The sequence below is a fragment of the Prorops nasuta genome, unplaced genomic scaffold, assembly GCF_024137725.1.
Source record: "Prorops nasuta isolate Cenicafe-Biocafe unplaced genomic scaffold, Cenicafe_Pnas_1.2 PNAS00023, whole genome shotgun sequence".
Lineage (NCBI taxonomy): Eukaryota > Metazoa > Arthropoda > Insecta > Hymenoptera > Bethylidae > Prorops > Prorops nasuta.
Genome location: NW_027116820.1, coordinates 2154222 through 2171229, shown reverse-complemented (window position 1 = coordinate 2171229; position 17008 = coordinate 2154222). Strand labels below are relative to the sequence as shown.

Genomic DNA, 17008 nt, shown 5'->3' with positions numbered 1-17008 from the left:
TAAGCCAATCAATTATAAGATGGCTGACTTACCGGCGTCACGCGTTGATATTTCAAATCCATTTTCTCACACAGGCATAGATTTTTTTGGGCCTATGTTTATAAAAGAGAAAAAGTATCGAAATAAGAAGCGAATAAAAGTCTATGGTTGTGTATTTATATGCATGTCTTCTAAAGCCGTGCACATTGAAATTGTGAGCGAATTAACATCTGATGCTTTTATAGCAGCTTTAAGAAGATTCGTTGGCAGAAGAGGTGTCCCGGCACACATTTATAGCGATAATGGTACTAACTTTGTAGGTGCTCATCGAGAGCTGAAGGAATTATATGTAATGCTAGAATCGGAGGAATTTAAGGATAAGAGGAATAATTATGTTCTGAAAAATAAAATACATTGGCATTTTAATCCTCCGTTGTCTCCACATTTTGGAGGACTTTGGGAGGCGGCGGTCAAATCTTTTAAGTATCACTTCAAACGAGTTGTCGGTGATAGATTGCTTACGATAGAAGAGTTACTCACATTTGTGGTTGAAATAGAAGCCATATTAAATTCCCGGCCTCTATGTCCTATATCTTCCGATCCTAACGATCCTTTAGTGCTAACATCCGCTCATTTGTTAATAGGTAAACCATTAACTATGTTACCGGAATCTAACGTTTCTTCTTTGCCGGATAAGCGATTGAATAATTGGCAATTAATTCAAAAAATTCGCATGGATTTCTGGCGAAGGTGGCAAATCGAATACTTAACAGAATTGCAAAAGCGAAGTAAATGGATTCAACCGGCAAGGAATATAACAAAGGATTCTGTAGTTTTGCTGATTGATAAAAATCAGCCTTGTATGCATTGGCTTATAGGAAGAGTAATTGAATTACATCCAGGCGATGATGGTATAGTACGAGTAGTAACTATAAAAACTGCGAAGGGTATTTTTAAGAGAAATGTAAGGGTTATTTGCCCATTAATTGATGGTAAATAAAATTGATCGCAAGGCTCTCAACGGGGGGAGAATGTTCGATCTTTGCTTGGCAACAGATCGAATTCATGCTCAACGATATAGTAATCCACTCTCCTGGATTAACAACGACGTATAGAAACGATAAAAGTATGCTTTTGTTTAACAAGTAAGAATCTAGTAGCTAAAAAACATTTGCACTCTTGAGCCAGTCTCTTGGAAACAGTCAAATGAAGCGGACGTATTAGTTCAACCCGGTTGATATCGAGAAGTTAACGATTTATCCGATAAATTTAGTTATAACAAAAGGCTAAAACCCGGTTTTGCAGTGAAAGTGAGAGGAACCCGGATTCCTTTAATTAGTTTATAACTAAATCGAACGTACGGACTTGTAGCCCGGCTACGCTAAAATTACGATAGAAGAATCGAAACAAGCAAGGACACAGCCCGGCTGTCTTAAAATTTCGTTCATCTTTACAAATGCTATCCAACGAGGATAGAAGGACGATTGTTGAGTGATATTAAAGTTTATGAGTTGTGTTATAATGAGAGAATTGTGGCGTTTTTCGGTTTGTGTATATTTGAAAATTAAAATAAAAAGGGTTTTTTATGCCTACGGGCTTTTTCCCTACATCTCGTGTATGTGTTTCATTCCTTCTACATATTAATCAGAGAGTTCCTTCGTGCGAAGTAGCTCTTCACGCATTTCGTATTATGATGCTTAACAAGTACAGAGTGAAGCTTGCAGAATCACACACAAATCAATTTCCCTCTGTATACGAAGTGCTATATAAGAGCCACAATTTCTAATGAGCACTATATATGGGAGACAACAGCTATATACAAGGAATGTAGGTCATCTGAAATTAGATAATTTAGTATACCATTGATTTGATCCTATAAAAAAATTGGGCGCGTAAATAATTGGTATGAGGTAGTAAGCATGATGAATTTATCGGTCTTATATACATTTAAGCTGAAGCTAAGCTTATGCATCCCGGCTATAATGTATGTATATATATATTTTCAGGTTTTAATTATAAACAATATATTGCAGGATGTGTCATTAAATTAATTTTTAAGTTCGAATTGTATTGAGTAATATATATATTAATAAACTATACATATTTCTTTCAGAAATTAAAGCAACGATTAATTATATTAATTAATATTTTTAAATAACCTCTTTCTTACGTTTGTTTTAACATTTTATAAACGCTTATAAATTTGAGAAAATGATGAAATATATAAATTAAATTTTGTAATCAGGAAATTATTATTTTTTATATGAAGTAATGATTTGAAGTTTTAAATTTTTTTACGTAGCGTTGTACCATCACTTTGCTGTCTTCATTTTGCATTTGCTAGCCATGAGCCAGCTACTTTTTCCGCATTTGTTAACATCTCTTTTCCAAAACACTGCAATAATGAACCTGCAATTATGATATATTAATTAATAGTATACCATATTAATAATTAAAAAAAAAGATTTGAAATTAATACAGGATATCTCAGAAGTTGTGGTGAAGCTACAGGAACCCTCGATTGAAATATCATTAATTGAATAGACAACACGATTATATAATCTTTGTCTAAACCCCTTATTTAAAAAATCATTATTTATAAAGAAAATCTTAGGAAAATATTTGTAATGGTTTCCTGTTCATGATCGGCTTTTTCGTCGATGTTTGCCGACTTGACTTCATCATTTAAAATATCTGATTGAACAAGTACTATTACAAGTTATAAGATTAAAAACGATAAATTATAATTAGAAAAAAACACCAACCCTGTACAAGATTCCAAAGTTTTAATGATTCAAATTTCTTCTTCTCTGCTCGTCCTTGAAAACTAAATTTTTGCGCTAAAGTGTTGGTTATAACTTTAGATAAAAGCTTCCTTACTGAGTTTTCCAGACTAGAAGGATCAACGTATTTTGATAGATACAGAGCCTGTAAGAAATAATTTAAACACGATTTTAATAAATTAAAAAGTAAACATTATATATGTAGACTATATATAGTACACTTACTGCTGCAGACATATTTCCGTCATCCCTTAAGAAACTTTCTAGGCAATTTAGCTGATTTTCAGAATCTACTGGTAATGAAGGAAAATTTACTGGCTTTTTAATTATCTTTTCACCTGGTAACATAAAATGATTAATTTTTTCTTGGTTCATTAAACATATATCCATTTTACAATTTATCTGATTTATTTCTTTTCTCATTTCTTTAATTTCCTTGAAAAGCAAGCTTTCCCATTTTGGTATATCTGAAAATATTTGTTATATTAATATAGCTTTCTAACAAATGAAAACAAGAATAAACCAAAGTAAGCTTGAAACTTACTTTCTACATCAAGAATCACACTTTCATTATTCTCGGTGAATTCATGAAATTCGCGCTGAAAGCTGAATCATTTCTATTGAATCGCGGAATCGAAAACATTTTGTTTTTTGGTATTTTAATTGACTGAGTGTTAGACTGACTACTAGTATTAGTCATGGTACGAGCTTCGTTAATTAATGGAGAAACTAAATGACGATGGCTATCAGAAATGGTTTTCCTTTCATTTGCATGACTTTTTTCTGGCGATTCTTTACAAAGCTTATTTCTACTATCATACACATTTTCCTTTCCCGGTGTAATGTTTTCTAATTTCTTATCACTACAAACTTTTGATTTCTTAAATTTCAATTTCTTATCTTTGTATGGTGATGCTGACAAGCTTCTATTAGACGATTTTGAGATACTAATTGTATTAGTTCTGTTGATAGTGTTAGGTGATACAATCCTTTTTGGATATGGTGGTACTATAGGAATAGACGATGGATATTTTTTTAACGAATTATTAGCTGCTTCGTTTAAATTAAAATCAACATTATATTCAAGTTCACTTTCAGATGACTCTGAATCTAAATGAATAGGCTTCATTTTTTTTCTCATGCCTCTACCTAATTGGATGACGCTGAAGATAGCCGACAGTTTCAGCCGACAGTTTCGGAGACAGGTTGAGCACCACTGCTCATGCTCAATTTGCCTAAAATCGTAATATTTACAGATTTAAATCACGTAGAAGCTTAAACTAATCGAATATAAAACATTCCCAATGACATTCATTAAAAAAATCGACTTACTTCACTTAATTTTACGGTAATGAAAACATGTCATTAGCGAGTCATTCACAGCTACTATCAAATAGCAGGAAATTTTTTTAATTTTTTTAACCCATACAGTCTTGTACCCTATTAAATTCTGGGTAGACCAGTATAAATTTCGTTAGGGATCGCGACCCCCTTATTAAATTTGTTAACATTGAAAGCAGAAATACAGACGAATTTTCATGTTTTTGGACTTTTGGCTAAGTTTTTCAGGTAGCAGGAAATTTTTTAAATTTTTTACAACCATACTGTCTTCTAGCTTATGAAATTCTCGAGAGAATGGTGCTAGTTTCGTGAAGGATCGCGCCCTCCTTAATATCTTTCTTTTTTACCTATGAAGGTAGGACTCTGAATCAGAAAATCACGTTTTCAAGCAGTCGGCTGGGTTTTTTACTAGCAGGATATTTTTAAAAATTTTTAGAACTATCTAGCCTTGTAGCCTATTAAATTCTGAAGAGGCCGGTACAAATTTCATTAGGGATCGCGATTATCTTAATGTTGTTTCTTTAGAATAGGTAGCAAAGATAATGAGGCTGAAGCTAGCCGCCACTTCCCAGCCGCCAGTTGGGAAGTAGAAAACGTATTGTCGAAACGGCTATGTTCAGACAATACGCAAAAGTAGCAATCTAATAAATTTTTGAACGTTAGGAATTATTTTTATAATTTCTAATTTGTGCTGTTATCTAGCGCATTAAATTTGAAATTAACTGGTGTGTATTTCATTAGAGATCTCCGTCGCCAAAGATATTTTCTTACCGATTGAAACGAAAGACTACAGCCGAAATCGTGACATGTAGACAAACAAGTCAATGTTTCCACCTATGGGAAAGCTTTTTCTACTTCTTCGCTTATATGGTCCTTTAGTAGATAAAATTTTGAAGAAAATGGTATATATTTTATGAGGGATCTCGATTGTCAAAGATGTTTTTTTACCGGTCGAAGTGTCACGATTATGTCTTAAGTCTTTGCTCAAGACCGATTAAAAAATAACTTTAGCGATCGAGATCCCTCATAAAATATATACCATTTTCTTCGAAATTTAGTGTACTAAAGGATAGTATAAGCGAAAAATTGAAAAAAATTTTCCCATGTATGGAAACATTGACTTATTTGTCGAGAGGTCAAAATTTCGGCTGAAATTTTTCGTTTCAATCGGTAGAAAAATAACTTTGGCGATCGAGATCCCTGATGAAATACATATCATCTTATTGCAAATTGAATGCACTAAATGATAGTGTAGGTTAAAATTTCCAAAAAGCTTTCCTATTTTTCGGACATTGACTTCTTTCTGGATACGACACGCTTTTCGTCAATATGTTTCCATTCAACTTTCAATCGCTGAGAAAATATATTGCTCAATCGAGATCCCTAATGAAATACATATCCTCTTATTGCAAATTTAATGCACTAAATCATAGTATATGTTAAAATTTCCAAAAAGCTTTCCTATTGTCTGGACATTGACTTGTATCTCGATATGACACGCTTTTCGTCGATGTTTCCATTCAACTTTCAATCGCTAAGAAAATATATTGCTCAATCGAGATCCCTAATGAAATACATATCCTCTTATTGCAAATTTAATGCACTAAATCATAGTATACGTTAAAATTTCCAAAAAGCTTTCCTATTGTCTGGACATTGACTTGTATCTCGATATGACACGCTTTTCGTCGATGTTTCCATTCAACTTTCAATCGCTAAGAAAATATATTGCTCAATCGAGATCCCTAATGAAATGCATATCCTCTTATTGCAAATTTAATGCACTAAATCATAGTATATGTTAAAATTTCCAAAAAGCTTTCCTATTGTCTGGACATTGACTTGTATCTCGATATGACACGCTTTTCGTCGATATGTTTCCTTTTAACTTTCAACCGCTAAGAAAATATATTTCTCAATCGAGATCCCTAATGAAATACTTTTCATTTTATTGCAAATTTAATTGGCTAAATAATTTTAGAAAAAATTATCTTAACATTAAGAAAGATAACAGTTTCTTTCTCGTACATATTGACCATTCAGCAATAATCATACAATACGCACGGGCAACAAACCATTATCTTTTTCGATGTTAAGAAACTTTTTCCTAAATTTCAAGTTTTAGTGTTATTTAGCGAATGAAATTTGCAATAAAACGATAGGTATTTCATTAGGGATTTCGATTGAGAAATATATTTTCTTACCGATTGAAAGTTGAAACGAGACATATCGACGAAAATCGTGACGTATCGAGAAATGAGGCAATGTCCGGACAATAGGAAAGCTTTTTAGAAATTTTAACATGTACTATCATTTAATGCATTAAATTTGCAATAAAATGATATGTATTTCATTAGGGATCTCGATTGAGCAATATATTTTCTTAGCGATTGAAAGTTGAATGAAAACATATCGACGAAATGCATGTCGTATCGAGAAAGAAGTCAATGTCCGAAAAATAGGAAAGCTTTTTCGAAATCTTAACATATACCACCATTTAGTGCATTAAATTTGCAATAAAATGATATGTATTTCATTAGGGATCTTGATTGAGCAATATATTTTCTCAGCGATTGAAAGTTGAATGGAAACATATCGAGGAAAAGCGTGTCGTATCCAGAAAGAAGTCAATGTCCGAAAAATAGGAAAGCTTTTTGGAAATTTTAACCTACACTATCATTTAGTGCATTCAATTTGCAATAAGATGATATGTATTTCATCAGGGATCTCGATCGCCAAAGTTATTTTTCTACCGATTGAAACGAAAAATTTCAGCCGAAATTTTGACCTCTCGACAAATAAGTCAATGTTTCCATACATGGGAAAATTTTTTTCAATTTTTCGCTTATACTATCCTTTAGTACACTAAATTTCGAAGAAAATGGTATATATTTTATGAGGGATCTCGATCGCTAAAGTTATTTTTTAATCGGTCTTGAGCAAAGACTTAAGACATAATCGTGACACTTCGACCGGTAAAAAAACATCTTTGACAATCGAGATCCCTCATAAAATATATACCATTTTCTTCAAAATTTTATCTACTAAAGGACCATATAAGCGAAAAAGTAGAAAAAGCTTTCCCATAGGTGGAAACATTGACTTGTTTGTCTACATGTCACGATTTCGGCTGTAGTCTTTCGTTTCAATCGGTAAGAAAATATCTTTGGCGACGGAGATCTCTAATGAAATACACACCAGTTAATTTCAAATTTAATGCGCTAGATAACAGTACAAATTAGAAATTATAAAAATAATTCCTAACGTTCAAAAATTTATTAGATTGCTACTTTTGCGTATTGTCTGAACATAGCCGATTCGACAATACTTTTTCTACTTCCCAACTGGCGGCTGGGAAGTGGCGGCTAGCTTCAGCCTCATGCAAAGATACACGTGTGTACATAGCTTCCACAATGGATTGATGAAATATTGGTTGAATTATAATTTAGGTTCGGCAGCTTTCTCTGTTATAAAAAAATAATAAAGAAGAGTAGAGTAGCTAAGGGGATTCTATGACCGGGTGACGAGCGGGTCGGGGTCCCGCGGGGGCAAGGGAAGTAGGGGAATTGCCCCCTCTCCTCGAGCGGTTGTGCGCATGCGCATCCTCCTCCCCCGACGTTAAACTCGTAGGGTACACACGTGGGCCCCCCCCCCCCCCCCTCTTACGTTAAGCAGTGGACGCAGAGAAAGAGAGAAAGAAAGAGAGAGAGAGATTCCATCGATGATTGTCGGTATCGCTAACTACCGATAGTTGTCGCGTGTATCCCCCCTCTGACTCCTTTGGTGGGGGGGGTACAAATGTGGCCTCCCCCTTTTACCTTAAATTCCTTAAAGAGCGGTGCCCAAGCGAATCTTGACGCTCCTGGGTGCCCGCGCGACCGACTTCTTTTAAGGCGAATAGTGTAGTTGAATACAGTGAGAAGCTAACTCACTATTACCTAAAATGTGACATTCTTGAGGAAAAATTTACAACTCTAATGAAAAAAATCAATGAAATTGATGAAATTGGTATAAGAATCGATAAATTGATTGATAAAGTCGATCATAATGATTATAAATTGGATCGGAAAGACAAGGAATTACGAAATGATATGATTGCTGGATTGAAAATTGTTGTAGAATATTTCTCTAATCAGCACGCAAAAAAAGATTTTGAAAATGAGAAGAATAGAGAAGACGATATAAATTATGCCCTGAAGAAACTTATACTACCACCAGTGCTTGATGACCTGCTGTAAACATAACACGTAGTGGAATAATTATGAGTAGTTTCCGAGAAGTGGAACGCAGAATATTATTTTGTAAAGTGGATGGATGGAAAGGTATTGAAGAAACACAAATTTAAGTAAAAATATATTTATTGGTTTTATTTACAATTTTTAAAAGTTTTTCATACATTCGATAGTATGATGAATGTATTGTTTACAAATGGAACACCACTCTGGAAGTGTACAATTAATTTTTAGGTGACCATACTTTTCACAATTAGTACACCAATAATGTGGTGTTAAATCCATTTCAGGTTCCATTTGTGTAGCCTCTGTTTTTGCGAAAATAGGTTCCGTCTGCGTGCTACTATTTTTCACCTAGGACATATTTGAAAACTTTTTTTAATATTGTAATAACTACTTTACAAATCAAGTATACTTACAAAAATCACCTCCTCCTCCTCCTCCTCCTCCTTCTCTAAATCAATAGCTGCTAAAAAATAAAAGGAAAAAAAATTAAAATTTTTTTTTTTTTTTTCGTATGTGTGTTGTAAGATTATTTCATGATTCTATGTATGGGTGGGTTTTCTTCTTTTAAAAATTAATAAAATAAGTACTTACAATGCATATTTCGCTGAAGCATCGCTTCATATTCTCGAAAATAGCGTTCATGAGAATCGTTAATTCTCCTAATATAATCCTGCATAGATTCTGCTGCAGTTTCCTCCTCTTCTGCACGATTTATCGTCACAGAACACTTTTCACTTTCCATTTTTAATATTTTGCTCTTTCAACGTGTACTGCTGTAGGTTCGAGGACTGAATGAATCCTCTGAAGAAATCCCGTCGAGAGAGAGAGAGAGAGAGAGTCTTTATCGTTTGTTTTCAATATGAAATTACATTAGAAGTCCATTCTTTCTTTCTTAAAGGATACACTATACCCTCCCCGTATATAGAGATATCCATAGATATTTTTCCCTATTGTGTTATACTGCGATAAACCTACAGGTCAATCACAATGGAAATTTATCGCAAGTAAGAAAAAAAAAAAAATTACCCCTTCCATTATTTCTTTCTTAATTAAGAAGGATACACTATACCCTCTGAATAATCCCCGTATAGTGATATCCATAGATATTTTTTCCTATTGTGTTATACTGTGATAAACCTATAGGTCAATCACAATGGAAATTCATCGCAAGTAAGAAAGAAAAAAAAAACAAAAATTACCCCTTCCAAACATTGCATACGCTTAATATATGATAATATCGTTCATATAAAAAGTCAGTCTGTTAAACGAGAGCTGCATAGTCGTACCACGCGTGCTTGAACTATTCAGAAAAAATAAGTTTGTGTGTGTGTTTGAACGCATTAAAAATAAACTTGATTCTTACATAAATAAAAAAAGGTAAGGATTTTCTTTTTCATTCGATTAGTAAATGCATTATTTAATTGATTTTTTTTTACTCTAATGAGACTAATTTTTTCATAGAGATAAAAATGAACTTCAATAAGATCAATGAATTGGGAAGTGTCATTCCAAAAAAATTCGTTAAATTAGATAGCTTAACGGAAAATGACGAATACGAAATATCTGAAGTTGAAATAATTAAGACAAAATATGGCATAAAAATTATTGTAAAGCTGCCAACAGCCGATTGGGTATTCTTGCCAGGGAGAATGGCAAAATTGGCGGAGGATACGGAGCAGTTGCAGCAGCTGCAAAAGGCTGCAACAGCCAAAAATTTAATAATGCTATACAAAGGAGGAAAATACCACAACGTGGAATTTAAGTGTAAAGTTTGATAGATATTTTGTATTAAAAATAAAAAATTAATTGATGCTTATAATTATTAATATTTATTTATTCCCTACGTTTAATCTCCCATAATATAGAATTTAGGAATAAAACATTAAGAACTTTAAGAAAGTATTTTATTTATTTTTTTTTTTAACTTACATTTCTAACAATATTCGTAAGAGGATTATATTGTACAATTTTATCGTGTATGATTAAACAATAGGCTGTAGTATTATCCGGAATGATTTCCATACACTCGATCTCGAGTTTAACGTCGACCGTGCCGGTTTTTATGGACTCGTTCTGATGCGAGCAGTCGATGACGAAGAGCGGCCCGTACGTCAAAAAGTCCGTATAGTCGAGCATGGGTCTCCCGAGTTTCTCACCAGCGTAATAGGAGGTGAAAAACTTTACATACATGTCGTAGAGGACGGAGTAGCGGGATTTCGTGAAATCAGAGTCGAGACGATCGTACGGATAGGATTCGGAATTCAGATAGAGTTTGACATCGAGGACTTTGCAATGATTAAATCTCAGCACATCCTCGTGCTGATTACTCTTCTTGTTCGTTCTGAACGCCAGAATGACGTATCGCGGCTTCTCCAATTGCGTGGACGCTTTCACGGACCACGTGTGTCGCTGCGACTTGGGCAGAAGGGGATACTCGTAAAGTTCCCAGGCGCGAAAAGCGAGTGACAGACTCTTGTCCTGCTCGACGATACCGAGAAATTGGAGTTTCGTAATTTCGTTCAGGGTCACATGGGGTATTCTCCATTGCACTCGTAGCAGCTTGATCGACGAATCGGTGATTTTCACCGCCGAGTAAATGGCGTTTGTACCGTCGCGCGCGCGTATGAGAACGAGCTCGTGACGCGCGTTAACGACGACTCGCCAATAATCCTCGCAGAATCCCAGCAGCATTTTCAGGGGCACGCAAAAGCTGAAATTCTTAACAGCCGCCTCCTTTTTGAGCCGGTCTCTGGCCGTAGCGACGAACCATCCGGAATGACGTAGACTGGCGCTCTCCTCGGTGCTCAGGGAAACGAGATTCTTCAGAGTGCTGGTAATACCGACGTTTCTGCATCGGTCGATCTCGATACCGTTCAATTCATAACGAATCTCGTCGAAGAGAAAAGCCGCGGAATTGCAGTCGAGCGTAACTGTATCATCGTTGGTGGCGCTCGCGTCACGCGTACCCTCCACCAGCTGGCCCTCAACGTAGAGATAACTCTCGCACGGCAGGAGTATCAAATCTTGCTGCTGTATGGGAATGCGAATCTCGTCGCTGTTCGCCAACGAGGCGTTCGCATACGGATTGTAGGCATGCATCTCCATTTTCGTGATGCGATTGTCGTAGGTCAGCGGTGCGGTGACGTTCAAGGGATCTGCCATTGTTCCACTATGTACTACCTTCGCCCAATCTCTTCACGGTGAATCCCAATGATTGTAAAAATTCGATATTTCTTCTCGTTAGCAGGAAGCTCCTCTTGTCGCGATTTTCACTCCGAGCCGGTGTATTCGACTCCACGTAGGACGAACGACTAGCGAACGTTTCATCCAGTTTCACCGCTTTATAATCCTCGCTACTACTACTTTTGTAAATTAACATTTCTTAATGTGTAATCTTATGGTAATTTCTTCACGTCCAAAGTCTACGAGACGATCGTCCTGATCGAGGATACGTAACGTGAGACGGTCGATTACTCTGACGATGACCGGTAGATAAATGACGGTTTTCGGTGCCTCCGAGATTTTATAGCCCGGTGGTACGCTGGGAAAGAACTCGTGAATAATGTGTCGTGGTCTACCGTTGGTGTACGCACCACCCGCAATGTTGCACTCGATGCGTAGAATATTTGTTTTCACAATGTCCACGGTATCGTCGGATTCAGCCTGGACGTTCGGCTCGATCACGCGATTCGACGAGAAGCCCAGTAGCGAGCCAATGTTATTCGGTTTTCCAAAGTCAATCGAATATTTACAGAATATTTCACTCTTCAGTGTATTGTTATTCGCTCGTAGAAGAATGACGCTGTCAATGTTGTCTTTAATTTCATGTCTCGCAGAAATTTCAGACTGGAAAAATTCATTTATGGCACTCAACTCGTAACAGCCTCTGGGTATCGTCAGTACCTTATCGTTATCGTAGTAAAACTTATTATTCGTCTCGTCCACATTGGCTATCGAGTTGAACGTTTGCATGTCCACGAGACCGATCTCGTAGCGATCGTCTTGCAGATTGATGGGGGGGGGGGGGGGGGAAGAAATCTGAATTTAATACTGATTTACGATCCGATAATGTCACGGTGAAAGACATTTTTGTTTCAAAGTATCTGTTCTCGCAGGAATTTCACGCACAACTGACCGCAATTGCTTTTATCGTACGATTGATATCGATCATGATTGTAGTAGATTGTAACGTTAGGGCCAAAGTAACGCACACATTCTTTCGGCGGTTTCAAATTTCCGAAGGAATCAAAGTATAGGACGATGTCGTTACGCTTGACGTAGGCTACCCAGTGGGTACCAGGACCGCATTGATCGTCGAGATTCACGATCGCGCACTCGTTGCACCGCGGTCCGTCTAGCGGCAGAGATGTGCGCATAAAGACTCCACGTAAGTATGGTATGCGTCGGCAGATGACTGCCAATTGTACGTTACTAGTAGGACCTGAACCCGGGAGAGCATCGCGACGACGACGAAATTTTCCCTCATTCATTTTCTTCCTCGACCGTTTTTTTGTTGTTTTTTTTTTGTTTTTTTTTTTCCACGGATACCCTCTCCGACGACTCGCTTGTACGGTTTCAGATAAAGACCTCGGCCTCTCTCGCGCGACGCTTCCCTCGCGCGATTGTGACGTTGCATTTCCCGCAATCGTTCTCTCTCAGCTTTTGCACGGTTTACAGCACTCGCTATACCCGATGCTCCACCTGCCAATGCTCCGACTGCACCTAGTAGTGGAAGTATAGGTATTATACCACCCCGTTTCCTCGGCATTCGAATTCTTCTCTTCCTCGTAATACCAATTTTTTTCTTGTTGTTGTTCTTTTTTTTAGCCGCTACTGCTTTCTTCATCGCAACAATATTATTATGTAATCCCAAGCCAAGTTTACGCTTAGCATTCATCGATGCCCATACGGCTGCGGCGACCGCGCGTTCACCCAAGGTCGCGTCTCTTGCGTTAATACGTTCACGCGCTCTCCTCGCTAGCACTTTATCGGCCTGATGACGCTCCGGTAGATCCTCGTTGTGCCAATATGCTAAGTCGTGATCGAGGCAGGCCTCGTCCAGCGGATTTATACCACGATCGCCGCGCTCCAATCTTTCGCGAAGTCGAGTGCCGGGTCCGCAATAATTGTAACCGGGCACGTGCAGCTCAAATGGCAATATTTTCAAGACTTTATTGAAGAACGATCCAGACATTTAGAGCAACTGCTTCTCTTGCTGACAAACGTAACAGTCTTTTATCCGTCTCGGTGGTCCGTCGTGGTGAGTGGTATCAGGTAGATTGTAGTGTTGCAAACAATATTGATATTGCTGCACATCCGAGTCCGCGCGAATGTGCCGAGGTAATCTTTCCCACACACTCGCGATACTGTCTGGAAAGTACTCGAGCAATACGATCTTCGGTATGTGTTCGAGCTGATGATTCGTCAAGTTATGCAGAGAATCGACGACGACTAGCATGAACGCCATCGTAATGGCAACTGACCGAATAGTTCCGTAATTCGCGAAATATAAATGAACGATACGGCTGTTGCCGAAGGTCAATAGCGAGGATGCATTTCGTGAAGCACGTGCCGACTATTCGCGTGACAAATTTGGATGCTCACAATGCTACCGCGCAAATAAAAAAAAAACGTCACGGATCGCTATTACCATCTACGATACGCTGCATAGTTTGCGGTCCGTCGAATTGCGGTAAGACAAACGTGCTGCTGAGCCTCATAGAGAGTCCGCACGGTGTGAGATTCGAGAACCTGTACGTCTACTCGAAATCGCTCCAGCAACCGAAGTATCGATATCTGGAGCAGCTTCTGCAGGAAACGGAGGAAATCGGTTACTTTCAATTTTCCAACAATTGCGAGGTTGTGAACGTCGCGGATGCAAAGCCGAATTCCATTTTCATATTCGACGATGTGGCCAACGACAAGCAGGACAATATAAGGGACTACTTTTGCATGGGTAGACATTCCAACATCGATTGTTTCTACCTCTGTCAGACTTATGCGAAAATACCGAAGCATCTGATACGAGATAACGCAAACTTGCTAATAATATTTAAGCAGGATGGAACTAATCTGAAGCATATTTTCAACGATCACGTCAACAGTGATATGTCGTATGAGAAATTTCTCACATTGTGTTCTACCTGTTGGAGTCGCGATTACAGTTTCCTAGTAATAGACAAGGATAGCTCTCTGAGGAACGGTCGTTATCGCAAAGGTTTCAACGAGTACGCCACGATCGAGTGAACGGTCTTGTCAGGCCGGTAAGGTTTCGACCTTGCCGGTAAGGTTTCGGCCTTGTGAATGTCGATAATCATGCCGGTAAGGTTTCACGATCACGGCCTTGATTGTCAGTTTGATACTGGAGCGCAGGCTGTTCGGATCACCGTGTCAGGTCGGTTAAAACCCGTGTCGGTTCGGGGAGAATACAGCATCGCAACAGGTCGGTTAAAAACCGTTCAATTCGGGGGAAAGCTGTTTTATACAGCATCGCGATGGATGAAAAATCGCTTCTGAAGAGGATCGCCAAGACGAGCGAGGTCATTCGCGACAAGCATCGTGCCTTGAAATCGGAGAAGGCGATAATGGAGAGCAGTTCGAACGAGACATTCAAGCCGATAGTCGATCCATTGAAGAAACTCGTTTCGCAAACGGAGGATAACACAAATAATAATAATAGTTCGTTTGTCAAATACAACGATAAATTGAAGAGGGGAGCCTACTTCACATCGACACCGCATAAACGAGCAAAGAATCTTAGTAGTAGTAATATTAGTGAAACTATTACGAATCCATTGGATTTCATGACCGACGACGACGACGAGTCTTCTATAACCGATCAACCGTCGCCCGATTCAAAAAAAAGTTTGCTAGAAAAATTAAATGTTGATGAAAAACAGGAACCAGGCTTGTTTCAACATGTCTTTCAACATATTCAATTACATCCGATCCCTGGCAAGTATATTAAATTACTTCTGACTGATAGGGATAACTTGATTGATCGTGCTTTTGGACCTCGTTATGAAGATGATCAACTGACGCTTGGTAAATGTAAATTTGAAATAAGTCATGAGGGAGATATTATTCTCGATAAGACGTTATACACCGGTACAATGGGTACTTATGAACTAATTTTCATGAGAGAACCCAATCGAGCCATTATAAAACCCGACGATTTGGAACAATACAAGAGTATTCTCAATCAAACTAAATCGCATAAACTGTTAAACGATAGTCTAAAACAAATCAAAGGTAATAGAGGTGCTAAATATACAGAAATTATGAAACCATTGCTATTGGGAAAACCTATTTTACCGCCTTATCGGTTACCATCAACATCACGCGCAAGAAAATCGTCAACTTCTGACGCGTCAACATCGGGCGCAAGTAAACCGTCGGGCGCAAGTAAACCGTCGAGCGCAAGTAAACCGTCATCAGCATCATCGAAAAAAAAGGGTAAAGGTCTTATGCGTGTCACCGAGGGACCAATCAACTACGTACATTGGAACGATCCGAATGAATTGATCGAACGTTTGAGACTTTTGATCGCGTCGGTGGCTGCCGGTAATACGAGTCATCACAACGAGATACAGTCGATAATCGAGGAGTTGCGCGACGAGGATCTCATCGTATAAAGAAAGTTGCACGTTACACTCTTACCTCAGTGTAATATCAACGTCTTTCGGTAGTACGAGGTAAAAAAAAAAAAAAATGTCTGACTCCTGCTGCTGTGAAATTTGCATTTGTTTAACATACATCGTAGACTGTATACTCTCGACATTACGAGCCATCAAAAAGAGGAATAATAATAACGAGGAACAGGAGACTGATTTTTGAAATGTCGATAAATAAATTTGGAATTGGACTGGATGGTGAGAGTAGGAAACACGAACCAAATTTAGAGCATTTACTGCTTGAATTCAAGCAATATCTGACAATGGCATTGAATAAACATAATGAACAATTTGAGAAAAAGATGGACCAAATTTTTCAAACAATTTGTGAAAAATTGGATGATAAAGTGAGTAAAAGAGATCTGGAAAGAGCAATACTTAGCAACACTTTTCATTAGGAATTTCTAAGAATCTGTCTATTTTTTGAAAAAAAAAAAAAAAAAAATGAGCAAAGAAAAGATACAGTTGGTGGAGGAGCTCCACGCACCGGCGAGGATAAATTTTCCACGCAGAAGAGTCATCGTGCGCGGCTTCGACGATCTCTGGCAGGCCGATCTTGTTGATATGCGCAATTACGTCGATGCGGGTCACCAGTACATTCTCACTGTAATCGATCCCCTCTCGAAATACGCTTGGGCGGTGGCATTGAAGACCAAGAGCGGCGGAGAAGTGACGACGGCAATGACGAGAATCCTACTGAAGAACGGCAGATGTCCGAAAAATTTACAGACCGACAACGGCAAGGAGTTTTACAACAGTGACTTTCGGGCGTTGATGAAGAAACGCGGGATAAATCACTACTCGACCTACAGCGTGATGAAAGCGTCGATAGTCGAGCGCTGGAATCGTACGTTGAAGACGGAAATGTGGAAACGATTTACGTTGAACGGTAATTACAAGTGGCGCGCTATGCTGCAAGAGTTGGTGGACGCGTACAATGCGCGAAAGCATCGTACCACGGGAATGCGTCCCGTGGATGTGAAACCCGAGCATG

The 17008-nt window shown here is 38.1% G+C and overlaps 1 protein-coding gene across 1 annotated transcript; it reads left to right on the top strand.

Annotated features, from left to right (window-relative positions):
- The first annotated feature begins 19 nt into the window (after positions 1-19).
- LOC136781567 (uncharacterized) lies at positions 20-979 on the top strand. Its single transcript, XM_066740458.1, has one exon. It carries the CDS (start codon positions 20-22, stop codon positions 977-979), a length of 960 nt encoding a protein of 319 aa, XP_066596555.1.
- The last annotated feature ends 16029 nt before the right edge of the window (positions 980-17008 follow it).